The following is a 17,504-nucleotide window of genomic DNA, read 5'->3' as shown; positions in this document are numbered from 1 at the left end:
ACATCCTAAATAGGCAGTGTAAGCGGTTTATACCTTGTGGGAATAAAAGGACTAGAAATAGGAAAAACCCAATGTGGCTAAACAAAGAAGTAAGACAGGCAATTAACAGTAAAAAGAAAGCATTTGCACTACTAAAGCAGGATGGCACCATTGAAGCTCTAAAAAACTATAGGGAGAAAAATACTTTATCTAAAAAACTAATTAAAGCTGCCAAAAAGGAAACAGAGAAGCACATTGCTAAGGAGAGTAAAACTAATCCCAAACTGTTCTTCAACTATATCAATAGTAAAAGAATAAAAACTGAAAATGTAGGCCCCTTAAAAAATAGTGAGGAAAGAATGGTTGTAGATGACGAGGAAAAAGCTAACATATTAAACACCTTCTTCTCCACGGTATTCACGGTGGAAAATGAAATGCTAGGTGAAATCCCAAGAAACAATGAAAACCCTATATTAAGAGTCACCAATCTAACCCAAGAAGAGGTGCGAAACCGGCTAAATAAGATTAAAATAGATAAATCTCCGGGTCCGGATGGCATACACCCACGAGTACTAAGAGAACTAAGTAATGAAATAGATAAACCATTATTTCTTATTTTTAGTGACTCTATAGCGACAGGGTCTGTTCCGCAGGACTGGCGCATAGCAAATGTGGTGCCAATATTCAAAAAGGGCTCTAAAAGTGAACCTGGAAATTATAGGCCAGTAAGTCTAACCTCTATTGTTGGTAAAATATTTGAAGGGTTTCTGAGGGATGTTATTCTGGATTATCTCAATGAGAATAACTGTTTAACTCCATATCAGCATGGGTTTATGAGAAATCGCTCCTGTCAAACCAATCTAATCAGTTTTTATGAAGAGGTAAGCTATAGACTGGACCACGGTGAGTCATTGGACGTGGTATATCTCGATTTTTCCAAAGCGTTTGATACCGTGCCGCACAAGAGGTTGGTACACAAAATGAGAATGCTTGGTCTGGGGGAAAATGTGTGTAAATGGGTTAGTAACTGGCTTAGTGATAGAAAGCAGAGGGTGGTTATAAATGGTATAGTCTCTAACTGGGTCGCTGTGACCAGTGGGGTACCGCAGGGGTCAGTATTGGGACCTGTTCTCTTCAACATATTCATTAATGATCTGGTAGAAGGTTTACACAGTAAAATATCGATATTTGCAGATGATACAAAACTATGTAAAGCAGTTAATACAAGAGAAGATAGTATTCTGCTACAGATGGATCTGGATAAGTTGGAAACTTGGGCTGAAAGGTGGCAGATGAGGTTTAACAATGATAAATGTAAGGTTATACACATGGGAAGAGGGAATCAATATCACCATTACACACTGAACGGGAAACCACTGGGTAAATCTGACAGGGAGAAGGACTTGGGGATCCTAGTTAATGATAAACTTACCTGGAGCAGCCAGTGCCAGGCAGCAGCTGCCAAGGCAAACAGGATCATGGGGTGCATTAAAAGAGGTCTGGATACACATGATGAGAGCATTATACTGCCTCTGTACAAATCCCTAGTTAGACCGCACATGGAGTACTGTGTCCAGTTTTGGGCACCGGTGCTCAGGAAGGATATAATGGAACTAGAGAGAGTACAAAGGAGGGCAACAAAATTAATAAAGGGGATGGGAGAACTACAATACCCAGATAGATTAGCGAAATTAGGATTATTTAGTCTAGAAAAAAGACGACTGAGGGGCGATCTAATAACCATGTATAAGTATATAAGGGGACAATACAAATATCTCGCTGAGGATCTGTTTATACCAAGGAAGGTGACGGGCACAAGGGGGCATTCTTTGCGTCTGGAGGAGAGAAGGTTTTTCCACCAACATAGAAGAGGATTCTTTACTGTTAGGGCAGTGAGAATCTGGAATTGCTTGCCTGAGGAGGTGGTGATGGCGAACTCAGTCGAGGGGTTCAAGAGAGGCCTGGATGTCTTCCTGGAGCAGAACAATATTGTATCATACAATTATTAGGTTCTGTAGAAGGACGTAGATCTGGGGATTTATTATGATGGAATATAGGCTGAACTGGATGGACAAATGTCTTTTTTCGGCCTTACTAACTATGTTACTATGTAACTGGGTGCAAATTCTGCAACATCGATATTGGAGGATGAGCAGACCTATTTTAGAGTATCCGAAAATGATGTGAGGAGGCAGTTTAAGTCACTTAACATTGGTGAAGCTGCAGGACCTGATGGACTCAGCTCACGTGTCCTTAAAGTTTGTGCAGACCAGCTGTGTACTGTCTTTACTCGCCTATTTAATGGAAGTCTACAAACACAGAGGGTACCTGTGTTATGGAAAACTTCCTGTCTGGTGCCGGTACCCAAGACTTCTTCTCCTGCAACCCTAAATGACTATCGTCCTGTAGCCTTAACATCTCACGCTATGAAGGCCTTGGAAAGATTAGTGCTTGCTCACTTAAGACCGAGGGTCAATGCTTTTATCGATCCCCTTCAGTTTGCTTACCAACATAGATTGGGGGTGGATGATGCTATCCTTTCTCTGTAACATAGGGTACATTAATTTCTGGAGACTGACGGAACCACGGTGCGAGCGATGTTCTTCGATTTCTCGAGTGCATTTAACTCCCTGCAGCCACTTTTACTACACAAAAAGATGACTGATATGAAGGTTGAGGAGGGGATGAGAAATTGGATAACTGACTACCTATCAGATCGGCCACAGTTTGTACAGATGGGAGCAGTTGTGTCAAGCAGATTACTGAGCAGTGTAGGTGCCCCCCAGGGAACAGTGCTTGCGCCCTTTCTATTCACACTGTATACTTCAGACTTTCAGTATAAATCTGAACTTTGCCACCTTCAAAAATTTTCGGATGACTCCGTGGTTGTGGGATGCATTAGGGGAGATCAGGGGGATGAGGAATATAGAAGGGTGGTGTCGAATTTCGTGGATTGGTGCAATGGTAACTATCTACAACTAAATGTTAAGAAAACTAAGGAGTTGGTGGCCAACTATAGCAGGATAAAGATGGAATGCTTACCGATCACTATTGCTGGTCAGGAGGTAGAGCAGGTGGAGAGTTACAAATATTTGGGGGTCCATTTGGATAGCAAACTGGACTGGAGATGCCACTCAGAGTTTGTCTACAAGAAGGGGATGAGCAGATTGTATTTCCTAAGGAAACTGAGGTCTTTTAATGTGTGTAGCAAAATGTTAGAAATGTTCTACCAATCTGTGGTGGCAAGTGCCATCTTTTTTGCAATCATGTGCTGGGGTAGTAGTGTGCGGGCCTCTGATGCTAATAAGCTGAATAAGATTATTAAGAAGGCAAGTTCTGCTGTGGGCTGCAATCTGGACTCTTTTGGGGAGGTAGTGGAGAAAAGAACTCTGAAAAAGTGTATGGCAATTATGAACAATAATGCACATCCACTATATGAGCTATTCATGAGACAGAAGAGCACCTTCAGAAGTATTAGCCGGTTACTTAGGTGTAAGAAGGAAAAATGTAGGAAATCGTTTGTGCCAACTGCCATGGGAATGTACAACAATAACATTAGGGTGAAACCACCAAGGTGAATGTCTACTTATTTCTCTACATTTCAGTTCACTTGTTGTGTATGTCCTATTCTAATGTATAATGTATAATGTTCTTCTGTCAACAAACTGTCATGTCAACTATGTAATTCCTTTATGATTTTTATGATTTAAGTTGTGCTGCTGTGATACCATAATTTCCCACGGGATCAATAAAGTGTATCGTATATGTGGCACAGCTTTATATGGAGCATCTATGGGCAATAATGAACGGTGCAGAGCATTCTATATGGCACAGCTTTCTATGGGGCCATAATGAACGATATGGAGCATTATATGTGGCACAGCTTTATATGGCACAGCTATGGGGCAATAATGAACGGTATGGAGCATCTATTTTTATTCTTGAAATTCACCGGTAGCTGCTGCATTTCCTACCCTAGGCTTATACTCGAGTCAATAAGTTTTCCCATTTTTATGGTGGCAAAATTAGGGGGGTCGGCTTATACTCTGGTCGGCTTATACTCGAGTATATACGGTAAATTTTTTAAAAAAAATATTTTTACAATTATTTAAAAGTACAATTTTTTTAAGTTCACTCTTATTTTTACACTTTCTCCGTGAGCACTCCTGGCACTTAGTGCCGGGTGTCAGCTGTGAGAATTAGCTGACACCCGGCCCCAATCGGCCGCCCTAACCCCCGTCCCCCCCGTGAGCGCCGCCAATTGGTAATGACGTACTATTCCATCCATGGTAAGCAAGTCCAAGGTCACATGGACAGAATAGTACCTCTGCAGGCAGAAATGGGTTAAGTGGTGAAAAAAATCCAATGTGTTTGTTTTTTTTTTGTCATTTTCTGAGACCCGTAGCTTCTTCATTTTTCATGACCTGGGGTGGGGTGAGGGCTTATTTTTTGCATGCCAAGATGACATTATTTTATTGATATCATTTTAATGTAGTTACAATATTTTCTTGACCCATTATTGTATTTTAGTGCAATGTCAATGACACGAGCACCATTGGGCGGGATTAGTGATGCGCTTCCGACGTGAGCAGAGATACAGCGGCATTTAACAGGTTAATAGCCACGAGTGGATCGCAATTCCACCCGCAGCTGTTGGGGTCACATGTCAACTGTTGATATTATGTACGGCACATATCGTGAAGGGGTTAATATCTTTTTTGTTGGTGGTTTCCCTGTAATATAGGAAAGCCTAAGGCCAGAAATAAATCCCATAAAACAATGTACATGGAGACTTTGGGATCAGATAATTTCTGTTCCGGTGTTTGTGGAAACAAAAAAGCTTTTATAAAAGCCTCAAACTTCTGTGTGTGAATCAGAGCTGAGATCTGACGGGATAGAAGATTACAGTGCAGGGAAGACGGGTAACCTTCATATAGACGGCCGGTGGTGATGGAGTCAGTGATGAACTCTGGCCAAATATGTTTCCAGAGCCGTAGTAGAAGATGAAGATGTCGTCCTCATCATGAAGTAGTTATTTCTCCTGTCACGTGTAATGAATATCTCCTGCAGTGTTGCTGAGGCCGATTCCAGTGTCGGTAAATGAGATTAGCGTTATGGAAGATGAGTCTATGAGGAACGTATTCAGCTGCCGACTCCGAGGAAGAAACTGCTTGTTGTCTGTGGCCTAAAATATATAGGTTTTATTAGTAGATGGAAAGAAGAAAACTAAATACTGTAAAATAATAAATCTCATATGTTTCCCTTATTATCTCCAGTAATTGTATTATTACACAGGATTTTTGTTACATCGGCTCATCTTCTTCTCATTCAGATCTCTACAATATCGGATCCTCTCAGTGAAGATCTTCTACATAACAGAATATTCCTGATCTACTCATCAAGGATGGAAATGGACAAGGACAAGATGGCGGAGATGATATTACACCTCACCCTAGAGATCCTCTTCCGGCTTACTAGGGAGGTGAGAGATTCTGATGACGTCACATTACATCATTCTTATCTATGGGAATAACAGATGGAAAGAACTGGAGAGGTGAGGACTCTTGGAATGTCTGTAGTGAGATTTATTAATGTGTTCTCCATAACCAGGATTACATAGTAGTGAAGAAGACCTCTAGTGAGCGCTGTCAGGACCCTGTGTCTGAGGGATGCGGAAGACCCCTGAGCCCAATCATGGGGCCTCCACCTCACCCCCTGATAAATGAGGACATCAATGACCAGAAGATCCTAGAACTCACCTACAAGATGATTGAGCTGCTGACTGGAGAGGTGACACTGCTGGGAATGCTGGGATATTATACATTAATGCTATGAAGGGATTGGGGGGATGACGGTATCATTGTATGTGTCAGGTTCCTATAAGGTGTCAGGATGTCGCTGTCTATTTCTCCATGGAGGAGTGGGAGTATTTAGAAGGACACAAAGATTTGTACAATGACGTCATGATGGCGGTTCCCCAGTACCTCACATCACCAGGTAATAGACAGGACTCAATAGACATGGTCTATAATTATCTGTATGTAAAGAATGAATTAAGTCCCTGTATATGTTTCCTCCAGATCTTTCCAGTAAGATGACAACACCAGAGAGATGTCCCCGTCCTCTTCTTCCACAGGACTGTAACCAAGAAGATCTCAATGTTCCTCAGGATCATCACATAAATGGAGAGAAGGTGTCATGAGATCTCTCCTTTGATATGTAAACAACTGTGAAGATCTTGTGCTCCGTTTTATTTTATCCACCAATATTATATGTTTTATACTTTTGTAATGAGAATGGTCAAGATGGCAGGATTAGAGCTGATTATTGATGTGACTTTCTCCAACTGTTTGTGACTTTTACAATATTTGTTTCAGGATGAAGATCTGACCCATAGTAATACTACAGAGACATATGTGAGGGATGATGAGCGGTGTAAAGAGGAGATTCCTACATGTGACTACCCAGGTGAGTAGTAACCACTAAATGCAGGGAAGTCACAGATTCTTCTCAGTCACCGACCGTGGCTGCCTTATCGGTGGTATAGTCTGGTCGTATCACAATCGTGTGATCACCATTTGGCCTCAAGACCACAACATTCTCCTCCTCCCAAAACTGTTCAAATGACTTTGCTCATTGAAAACCCTTTTCTATAGAATTAACCACCTGGAGGATCCACCTATTCCCTGAGATTAGAAGACAGTGACTCTTACCTGCCCAGATCTGGAAACTACAAAGCCAATTGACAGTGTATGTAGAATGTTCTGACAAGTTGTTAATAATAATAATAATATTTATTTATATAGCACCATTAATTCCATGGTGCTGTACATGAGAAGGGGTTACATACAGGGTTATAGATATCATTTACAATAAACAGGTTTACCGTGACAGACTGGTACAGAGGGGAGAGGACCTGTCCTTGCGGACTTACATTTTATGGGATAGTGGGGAAGAGACAGAAGGTAGGGGTGAGGCGGCAGCTCTGGCGGCGGTGAGGCGGCGGCTCTGGCTGCGGCGGTGAGGCGATGGCATGGTTATTGTAGGCTGTAGGCTTTCCTGAAGAGTTGGGTTTTCAGGTTCCGTCTGAAGGATCTGAGGGTGGTGGATAATCGGACGTGTTGAGGCATGGAATTCCAGAGGATGGGGTATATTCGGGAGAAATCTTGGAGGCGGTTGTGTGAGGAACGAATAAGTGTGGAGGAGAGTAAGGAGGTCTTGGGAGGATCGAAGATTACGTGAGGGAAGATGTTGGGAGATTAGTTCAGAGATATAGGGAGGGGACAGGTTGTGGATGGCTTTGTAGATCAGTGTTACTAGTTTGAACTGGATTCTTTGGGGAATTGGGAGCCAGTGGAGGGATTTGCAGAGGGGAGTAGCAGGGGAGTAGCGAGGAGAGGGGTGGATTAGGCGGGCAGCAGAGTTGAGGACAGACTGGAGTGGTGCAAGAGAGTTAACTGGGAGGCCACAGAGGAGGGTGTTGCAGTAATCGAGGCAGGAGATGATGAGGGCATGCACAAGAGTTTTGGTAGATTGTGGGCTGAGGAGGAACGGATTCTGGCAATATTTTTGAGTTGGAGGCGACAGGAGGTGGCAAGAGCTTGGAAGTGAGGTTTGAAGGACAGGGCAAAGTCGAGAGTTACCCCGAGGCAGCGGATTTCAGGTGTGGGAGAGAGCGTGATGCAGTTTACCATAATAGATAGATCGGGTAGGGGGGATAAGTGAGGTGGGGGAAAGATGATGAATTCGGTTTTGTCTACATTGAGGTTTAGGAAGCGAGAGGTGAAGGAGGATATGGCTGACATACACTTCGGGATTCTGGACAGCAGGGAGGTGACATCTGGGCCAGAGAGGTAGATCTGAGTGGCGTCTGCATACGGGTGGTACTGGAAGCCATGGGACTTTGAGTTGTCCTAGGCCAAGGGTATAGATGGAAAAAAGTAGGGGCCCTAGGACAGAGCCTTGAGAGACTTCAACAGAGAGAGGGCGGGAAGAGGAGGTAGTGTGGGAGTGGAAAAAACGCTAAATGTGCGGTTGGGTAGGTATGAGGCAATCCAGGACAGGGCAATGTCTTTGATGCCAAGGGAAGAAAGAATCTGTAGCAGTAGGCAGTGATCAACTGTGTCGAAAGCAGAGAACAGATCAAGAAGGAGGAGGATGGAGAACTGTCTGTCAGCTTTGGCTGTGACTAAGTCATTAGTAATTTTTGCCAGGGCAGTTTCGGTGGAGTGGTGGGGGCGGAAGCCAGATTGGAGATTGTCAAGGAGAGAGTTAGATGAGAGGTGGGAGGAAAGTTGAGCATCGACATGCTGCTCAAGGAGTTAGAAGTTAGAAAATCACTTGAATTAATATATTATAATGGGCCTGTAAAAGAAAGTGGAGGGTAATGATGCTGTTGGCTTCCTAGATCCCTGATATCTTATTGGATGAATCTACCTTCTCTCCCTTCTGAGCTGCTGAATGTGCTCATATGGTCCCAACATGACCAGGTCCAGTCTTTCTGGCCAAACTTCACTTTTATGATCGACAACATTAAATGTGCAGTGAGGCCAAGTGTGAATTTCTGTACAATAACAGAGTTTCCCTTTACGATGAGTTTTCAAATTTTATTAAAACTAAGTAATTTCAAGGAGGATTGTGATGATCTACAGGAAAACCATTACACCTATGCCATGAAACATCTCTAAGCTGTGTGTAGCTGATGGCTGTAATATACATTTATTCACCCCTGCAGGAGATGTGTTGGCTCAAGCCCTGGTGTCATGGAATCACTCCACATCATAAATGACATTGTTTTCCATCCTAAGGAATTCAGATTACTGCACAATCTCTCATGAAATGTGGAACACTAATACTTTCTCTAATCTTCTTGTTAGGACTCGTAGTGGCTCCAATAGTCCACCATAAATGAGTGCAACTCCGGTTTAGTGTTAGAGTTCTCCCCTCGTACATACATTGTTGTTGGGGATGTAAGATATTTTAATTGTCGTTTTTTTACCTGTTCATTCTGTATGATAGTTTGATTGTGGTGGGATTGTCCTACCTGACTGAAGTGAATCTGTAACTCCCTGATAGTCTTAAAAAAAAGCTCTCCATCTCCTCTTCCAAATGCCTGATATCTAAATTTAAAGTGAGCCTGTTAGTAGGGCTGTGCACAGGAACCTACAGACAGTGTCAGGTCAGCGCCGTTATACTGATTACAGTGATACCTGTTGATGAAATCCGTCTTGTGGTTGTTTAATCTGTATTTCTAGTTTTCAGTTAATGAGATTCTTGTGCTCAGGTTTTATGTGGTGCTCTGCTTACATATTCATCTGTATTGGCTTATGACAGGTCACTGATCCTTTTAGTGATCTGCCCCCTATTTTACATAATGCATATAATAGTGTTGATATTGCTGATAATGCATATAATATTGTGGCTATTGTGAGGCTTCGAAAAAAATTACATCCAGCAAAATGACACCGGTGGCGCCTGTCCAGTAGCATCTATCTCTTATTATAGATGCTACTGGGCAGAGACGCCATCACCGGTGACATTTTGCTGGGTGTAATTTTTTTCTAAGCCTCACAATAGCCACAATATTGTAGGCATTATCAACATTATTATTATTATGTAAAAATGGGGGAAGGTCAGTATGGGATCATTGACCGGTCATAAGCCAATACAGATTCATACCACAAAGCCCCTCCCACAACCCCACCCCGAAGCACATGAATCTCATTATCTGAAACTATAAATACAGATTAAACAACCACAAGATGGATTTCATCTACCAAGGTATAATTGTAATCAGTATAACGGCGCCGACCTGACACTGTCTGTAGGTTACTGTGCACAATCCTGCTGACAGGTTCACTTTAAAACATCTCCGCTCTGCACGATTATACACAGTTCTCTTTAAATGCTTAATATTTCTTCTTGAAACTCCTGTGACAGGAAATATTGGACTTTACGCTAGTTTGGATTGTGAAATCACCGAGACCCGTGCTACTTACCCCAGAGAGGTTTTACCACTAGCTACTCATTTATTACTGATGAAGATTGTTGAGTTTGATCATTTCAGTAGATGTGTTATTGTCTATACTCCGTTTTCACCTACAGTAGTTGGTGTACAAAATACTGATTTAACCTCCTCCCGCAGCCAGTTTTGTGTTCCTAATCAAGCCCCATTTTAAAAATCTGACGTGTGTCACTCTATGTGGTGATAAGTTTGGATTATTCACAAAGGATAATAGAAAACAAATGGATGTTATAAATTATTTTTCAACTTTGAACAGTACCCTATATATTGTGTACACTACTGTCTGGGCACATGAGTGTTCAGAAGGAAAGGAGCGCCATTTTAGCTATTTTGAATGCAGATCTTGTTGGAATAGTTTGAGACACAATGTATTGGGAGCACTGTTCGTGGTCACCTGGCAGCTCGAAAGATGACCACCATTAACATGTGTGGCACTATCTTCTCTGTTTTCCGTATCCCAAGGATTGCCTTGCTCATTGCCTTTTAGCACCCTTACATGGATCTGGACTTACACTGGCACCCCTAGACTTGGACCATGGTGTTACCTGCCATTCTGTGATGTTAGATGGCAAGAAGAATAGTCAGGTGTCTGGGTCAGAACCGGAAGGAAAAAAAAAAAAGATTGAGAAGACCCAAATTAGTCAGTACACGGGCCACAGTCACAGCAGGAAACAAATACACAAGCCGCAAGCTAAGCACAGAGGACTGAACCAGAGGAGAACAATACTGAATCTTGCAGATTCCGGCAATATGCTTTGAGCTTTTGTAGGGTGTGGTACTGAAGTAGGGAGCAGATTACTCCAGCTGGACAGCAGGAACAGATCCCAGATGAGATTGGACACACCATGTTCAGAAGCCCTAATATAACTAAATGACAGAAAACCAGAACAGTCAAAATCCCCATGAAGTGATTCCATTTTATAAATTAATTCACTAAGGGTTATAATCTTTAGGAGGACTGAATATTTTGTCTCCACGGTCACTCTCTGGAAATTTACACGCAGTGGATGTTGGATAATAAAATGGCAAATGTGTAATTTTCACTCTCCAACACATAGTGCCCAGATTGTGCTCCAGGAGACACACACCGTAAATTAAGTGGATTCTTCTCACTATAATATTGCTAAATACATGGATCCTAAATGTGGTTTTAGCACACTGCAAGACTCAGAAGTGAGAGCTGAATTGGTTTATGGAAACCTTGTTGCTTTTAACAGCCTTTGAGCCACTAATAGTGTGGGAACCTCTGTTTTTCTATTGACAGATGATGGACCTGAGTGGGGACTCTTTGAGAATTGGTATTATGTTCGCCTAATTAACATTGATTGGTTTCTTTTTATTCAATATTTGGGGGCAGATTGAACAACACGCACTACTGGTTCATCCTATAAGGCTTTCTATTAGACTGTGAACTGTCATTGTCTTGGTAAATATTTTTTTTTTACATAAACTGTCCATAAAAATGGAAATGTAAGTAGAAATGTTAAAAAAAAATATAAAGCTCAAGGATATTTTATTTAAATTATTGTTTTTTGTCTTGCCAGATGACTGTACCAGGAGATCAGAGGGACAGCTGACATCTTCAATTTTTAAATCTGATGATCTTGAGATTATACAGGATACAACTGAAGTGAATGCCATTTTTACAGATATACCATCATCCCTTCACAGCAAAGATCTGTCATCTGATCCTATGGAACAGATCCCATCTTTTGATTCATTACCGCTTACTAAGGAAAATCAAAGTCACAAAAGAGGCATTAAAACACAAACTGCTCCTAAAGCAAAGAAGTCATTTTCATGTTCAGAATGTGAGAAATGTTTTTACTGGAAATCACTTCTTGATAGGCACCAGAGATTTCACACAGGGGAGAAGCCTTTTTCATGTTCAGAATGTGGGAAATGTTTTTACTCAAAATCACTTCTTGATACTCACCAGAGAACTCACACAGGAGTGAAACCTTTTTCCTGTTTAAAATGTGGGAAATATTTTGCAGATAAATCAAATTTTGTTACCCACCAGAGAGCTCACACAGGAGAGATGCCTTTTTCCTGTTCAGAATGTGGCAAATGTTTTAACCGGAAATCAGCTCTTGATAGACACCAGAGAACTCACACAGGGGTGAAGCCTTTTTCCTGTTCAGAATGTGGCAAATGTTTTAACCAGAAATCAGCTCTTGATAGCCACCAGAGAACCCACACAGGGGAGAAATCTTTTACATGTTTAGAATGTGGGAAATGTTTTATCCACAAAACGAATCTTCTTATACATAAAAAAATTCACACAGGGGAGAAGCCTTTTTCCTGTTCAGAATGTGGCAAATGTTTTAACCGGAAATATGTTCTTGATAGGCACCAGAGAACCCACACAGGGGAGAAGCCTTTTTCATGTTCAGAATGTGGGAAACGTTATATCCAAAAATCAGCTCTTGATAGCCACCAGAGAACCCACACAGGGGAGAAGCCTTTTCCCTGTTCAGAATGTGGGAAATGTTTTATTCAGAAATCGACTCTTGATAGCCATCAGAGAACCCACACAGGGGAGAAAACTTTTTCATGCTTAGCATGTGGGAAATGTTTTATCCACAAAAGGAATCTTGTTACACATAAAACAATTCACACAGGGGAGAAGCCTTTTTCCTGTTCAGAATGTGGGAAATGTTTTAACTGGAAATATGTTCTTGATAGTCACCAGAGAACCCACACAGGGGAGAAGCCTTTTTGCTGTTCAGAATGTGGCAAATGTTTTAACCGGAAAGCACTTCTTGTTAGACATCAGAGCAGTCACACAGAAGAGAAGCCTTTTTCATTTTCTTAACCCCATCACCCTGAAGCCTATTTTCAACTTCCTGACCAGGCCATTTTTTTTTCAATTCTGACCACTGTCACTTTGAGGTCATAACTCTGAAACACTTCAACAGATCCTGATGATTCTGACAGTTTTCTAGTGACATATTGTACTTTATGACAGTGGTAAAATTTATTCGATATGACTTAAGTTTATTTGTGAAAATAACGGGAATTTGGTGACAATTTCACAATTTTCAAACTTTTAGTTTTTATGCCCTTAAATTAGTCATATCACACAAAATAGTTAATACATAACATTTCCCACATGTCTGCTTTACATCATCACAATTTTGGAAACATAATTTTTTTGTTAGGCAGTCATAAGGGTTAAAAGTTGACCAGCGATTTCTCATTTTTACAACAAAATTTGCAAAACCATTTTTTTTAGGGACCACCTCACACTTGAAGTGACTTTGAGGAGCCTATATGACAGAAAATGCCCAAAATTGACATCATTCTAAAAACTGCACCTCTCAAGGATCTCAAGTCCATATTCAAGAAGTTTATTAACCCTTCAGGTGCTTCACAGGAATTTTTTGAAATGTTTTAAAAGAAACTGAACATTCACCAAAAAATTACTTCAGATCCAATTTATCTTATTTTACTAAGGGTAACAGGAGAAATTGGACCCCAAAAGTTGTTGTACAATTTGTTTGGAGTACACTGATACCCCATATATGCAGGTAAACCACTGTTTGGATGCATAGCAGAGCTTGGAAGGGAAGGAGCGCCGTTTGACTTTTCAATGCAAAATTGGCTGGAATTGAGATCAGATGCCATGTCACGTTTGAAGTGCCCCTTATGTGCTTAAACAGTAGAAACCCCCCAACTCTAACTCTGCCCCTAACCCTAATCCCAACCCTACCCACAAACCTAACCCCAACACACCCCTAAACCTAATCCCACCAAAAACCTAACCCTAATTCCTACCCTAACCCTAATGGGAAAATGGAAATAAATACATTGTTTTATTTTATTTTTCCCTAATTTGGGGTGTGATAAAGGGGGGGTTGATTTACTATTTATAGTGGGCTTTTATGATTGACAGCTGACGCACAGTAAAAGACACTTTTTGTGTAAATCAAGTTTATTAAAAGAATTTGCATATAACAGAACTTTGCAAGGTAAAATAATAACAATCAGAAACATATCAGGTACTCCCAACACAGTCAAGTATTGTGATACATAGAAAAATAATAAAGTATTCAAAATCAGCCTGTAAAAAGACTTCTGTGTCTCCTTGGGTATATAGAGCGCTATTTTAGAGACTTTACAGATGAGAGTCCGCGAACAGTGATCACGTTCTAGATAACGGGCCCAGATACGTCTTCCCATCGACTATGAAGTGGTCTATTGCTTTGGGCAATAATAGTCCTGACCACTATAAGTCTAATTCTCCAGGACCCGCTCTATTGATTGAGGTTAGTTAATGCTGGGATAAGAGTAACCAGGATGTCCCTTTTATATGAACTTTGATATGAATTAAGCCAACATTATAATTAATAGAAGAAGTAGAAAGTTAGCGGGAAGGAGAGAGAAGATGGGGTGGGGAAAGAGGACAAGGTCTCCGGTGTCTCGTCCAACTCAGTTGCTAGTTAGTATTTAAGTGTGTTCCACTACCTGAAATGAACGTACATACAAAAACCCGATAGCATCCTAGTAGATCAACCAAGCCAGAAATTATGCTCCTCCGTTTCCCTGAACACCAACAAGGGGTCCAGACTCTCAAAACTTTATCCGAGGTTCTGGTATCCTGACCAACCAACTGCTCCATACGAAGGAGGTGGTTTAGCTCCGCCACAAATTCAGATTTTGAAGGGGAGTTTGATTGTTTCCAATAACGAGATATTAGATTGCGTGCAGCTGTCAAAAAATGTCTAAGAAGGCTTTTCTTATATTTGGCTATAGAGCGATCACAAATAGACAGCAGAGCCACCTCCATCGTAGGACAAACCCTATAAATGGACAGTCCGCTGAACAGAGCAAAAACAGGCTCCCAGAACCCCCTAATGGGTGGGCAGGACTACCAGATATGAGCATACGAACCCTTCTCCTTCCAACATCTCCAACATGTGTCTGGGGTAGAGGGAAACATAACGTGAACACTGTCTGGACATCTATACCAGCGAGTCAACAGTTTATAACTCCTCTCTTGAAAGTCTGCACATAATGATGATCGAAACGTGAAGAGGAGACTCTTATCCCTGTCCTCCATTGTTAATGGTTTATGCAAATCGTTTTCCCACCTCGAGAAGAAAGTCGGAGGACCAGACGTAGACATCTGGTGCTCCTGAAACATCCTATAGAGGAGTGAAACCGTACGCGTTGGAGGGTCTCCATCCAGGCAAGCCAACTCAAAGGGAGTAAGAGGTCTAAACAAATCTACCTGTTTGGATATTTTAGTAATATAGCTTCTAATTTGTTCATAAAAGAACCACGAGCCGGGGGGAGGTCCCGACCCTCCAAAAAGGGACTGCACAGATTTAATATCAGATTGGGTTATATAGTCATGTACTACTGGATGGCTATCCCTGTGTTTATGTAGGAACATAACTTTATCTAGGCCTGCTGGAAAGTCTTGATTGTCAAAAATCGGGGTCAAGGGGCCCGGTACGGACGGGATGTTTAGCTTTTGACTGTTATGTTTAACAAAGAGGGTCAAGTTTCTTGTGAGATAGGGCAGGCTGTTATGATCTGGTGGTTTAGGAACAACATGAGACAAGCTCTGAAGGAGGTGGTATCTGTACTGACCGCAAACCCTTAACCTAGCAGCGCAACTAAAAATAGCCGTGGGGGTACCTGACGCTCCCTAGACCCCTCGGCACAGCCTAAGATCTAACTACCCCTAAAGATGGAAACAAGAAACCTATCTTGCCTCAGAGAAAATCCCCAAAGGAAAGATAGCCCCCCACAAATATTGACGGTGAGAGGAGGGGAAAATAACATACGCAGAAATGAAATCAGATTTTAGCATAGGAGGCCAGTCTAGCTTGATAGATAGGACAGGAAAGGATACTGTGCGGTCAGTATAAAAACTACAAAACAATCCACACAGAGTTTACAAAAATCTCCACACCTGACTAAAGGTGTGGAGGGTAAATCTGCTTCCCAGAGCTTCCAGCTAACAGAAATAATCCATATTGACAAGCTGGACAAATATAGAATGCACAGAACAATAAGTCCACAACATGTGGACTGAAATGAGCAAAGCCAGAACTTATCTTTGCTGAACTGGTCAAGAAACCAAGAAAATCCAAGCCGAGAAGTTAATCCAGCCAGGAAACATTGACAAGTGGCACTGGCTGAAGAGCCAGGCATAAATAGCCGAGCAGAAAGACAATTAGTGGAAGCAGCTGCAGACTGCTAAATCCAAGGAGCAGCCATTCCACTTAAAACCACCGGAGGGAGCCCAAGAGCGGAATTCACAACAGTACCCCCCCCTTGAGGAGGGGTCACCGAACCCTCACCAGAGCCCCCAGGCCGATCAGGACGAGCCAAGTGAAAAGCACGAACCAAATCGGCAGCATGGACATCGGAGGCAGCAACCCAAGAATTATCCTCCTGGCCATAACCCTTCCACTTGACAAGATACTGAAGCCTCCGCCTCGAAAAACGAGAATCCAAAATTTTCTCAACCTCATATTCCAACTCTCCCTCAACCAACACCGGGGCAGGAGGATCAACCGAGGGAACAACGGGCACCACATATCTCCGCAACAAAGATCTATGGAAAACATTATGAATGGCAAAAGAGGCTGGAAGAGCCAAACGAAAAGACACCGGATTGATAATTTCAGAAATCTTATAAGGACCAATAAACCGAGGCTTAAACTTAGGGGAAGAAACCTTCATAGGAGCATGACGAGAAGACAACCAAACCAAATCCCCCACACGAAGCCGGGGACCAACACACCGACGGCGGTTAGCAAAACGTTGAGCCTTTTCCTGAGACAACGTCAAATTGTCCACCACATGAGTCCAAATCTGCTGCAGCCTGTCAACCACAGAATCCACACCAGGACAATCAGAAGGCTCAACCTGCCCCGAAGAAAAACGAGGATGAAAACCAAAATTACAAAAGAAAGGTGAGACCAAAGTAGCCGAACTAGCCCTATTATTAAGGGCAAACTCGGCCAACGGCAAGAAAGCCACCCAATCATCCTGATCAGCAGACACAAAGCATCTCAAATAAGTTTCCAAGGTCTGATTAGTTCGCTCAGTTTGACTATTAGTCTGAGGATGAAACGCCGAAGAAAAAGACAAATCAATGCCCATCCTAGGACAAAAGGCCCGCCAAAACCTAGAAACAAACTAAGAACCTCTGTCAGACACAATATTCTCCGGAATGCCATGCAAACGAACCACATGCTGAAAAAACAATGGAACCAAATCTGAGGAGGAAGGCAGCTTGGGCAAAGGTACCAGATGGACCATTTTAGAGAACCGGTCACAAACCACCCAGATAACAGACATCTTCTGGGAAACAGGAAGATCCGAAATAAAATCCATGGAAATATGCGTCCAGGGCCTCTCAGGGAGCGGCAAAGGCAAAAGCAACCCACTAGCGCGGGAACAGCAAGGCTTGGCCCGGGCGCAAGTCCCACAGGACTGCACAAAAGTACGCACATCCCGCGACAAGGAAGGCCACCAA

General features: G+C 42.2%; 1 protein-coding gene across 1 annotated transcript in view; it reads left to right on the top strand.

Annotated features, from left to right (window-relative positions):
- Positions 1 to 14,073, top strand: part of LOC138666958 (oocyte zinc finger protein XlCOF22-like) — a 42,679-nt gene extending 28,606 nt beyond the window's left edge. The window contains exons 2-7 of the mRNA XM_069755163.1: positions 5,312 to 5,461; positions 5,590 to 5,769; positions 5,853 to 5,976; positions 6,060 to 6,172; positions 6,357 to 6,447; positions 11,548 to 14,073. Of these exons, the coding sequence (XP_069611264.1) occupies positions 5,384 to 5,461; positions 5,590 to 5,769; positions 5,853 to 5,976; positions 6,060 to 6,172; positions 6,357 to 6,447; positions 11,548 to 12,821 (1,860 nt within the window). The 5' untranslated portion in view covers positions 5,312 to 5,383 and the 3' untranslated portion in view covers positions 12,822 to 14,073. The remainder of the gene's footprint in view (positions 1 to 5,311; positions 5,462 to 5,589; positions 5,770 to 5,852; positions 5,977 to 6,059; positions 6,173 to 6,356; positions 6,448 to 11,547) is intronic.
- Positions 14,074 to 17,504: the final 3,431 nt, after the last annotated feature.

The sequence above is a fragment of the Ranitomeya imitator genome, chromosome 2, assembly GCF_032444005.1.
Source record: "Ranitomeya imitator isolate aRanImi1 chromosome 2, aRanImi1.pri, whole genome shotgun sequence".
Taxonomy (NCBI): Eukaryota; Metazoa; Chordata; class Amphibia; order Anura; family Dendrobatidae; genus Ranitomeya; species Ranitomeya imitator.
The sequence above is the reverse complement of the archived record's forward strand: the minus strand, read 5'-3'. Positions and strand labels throughout refer to the sequence as shown.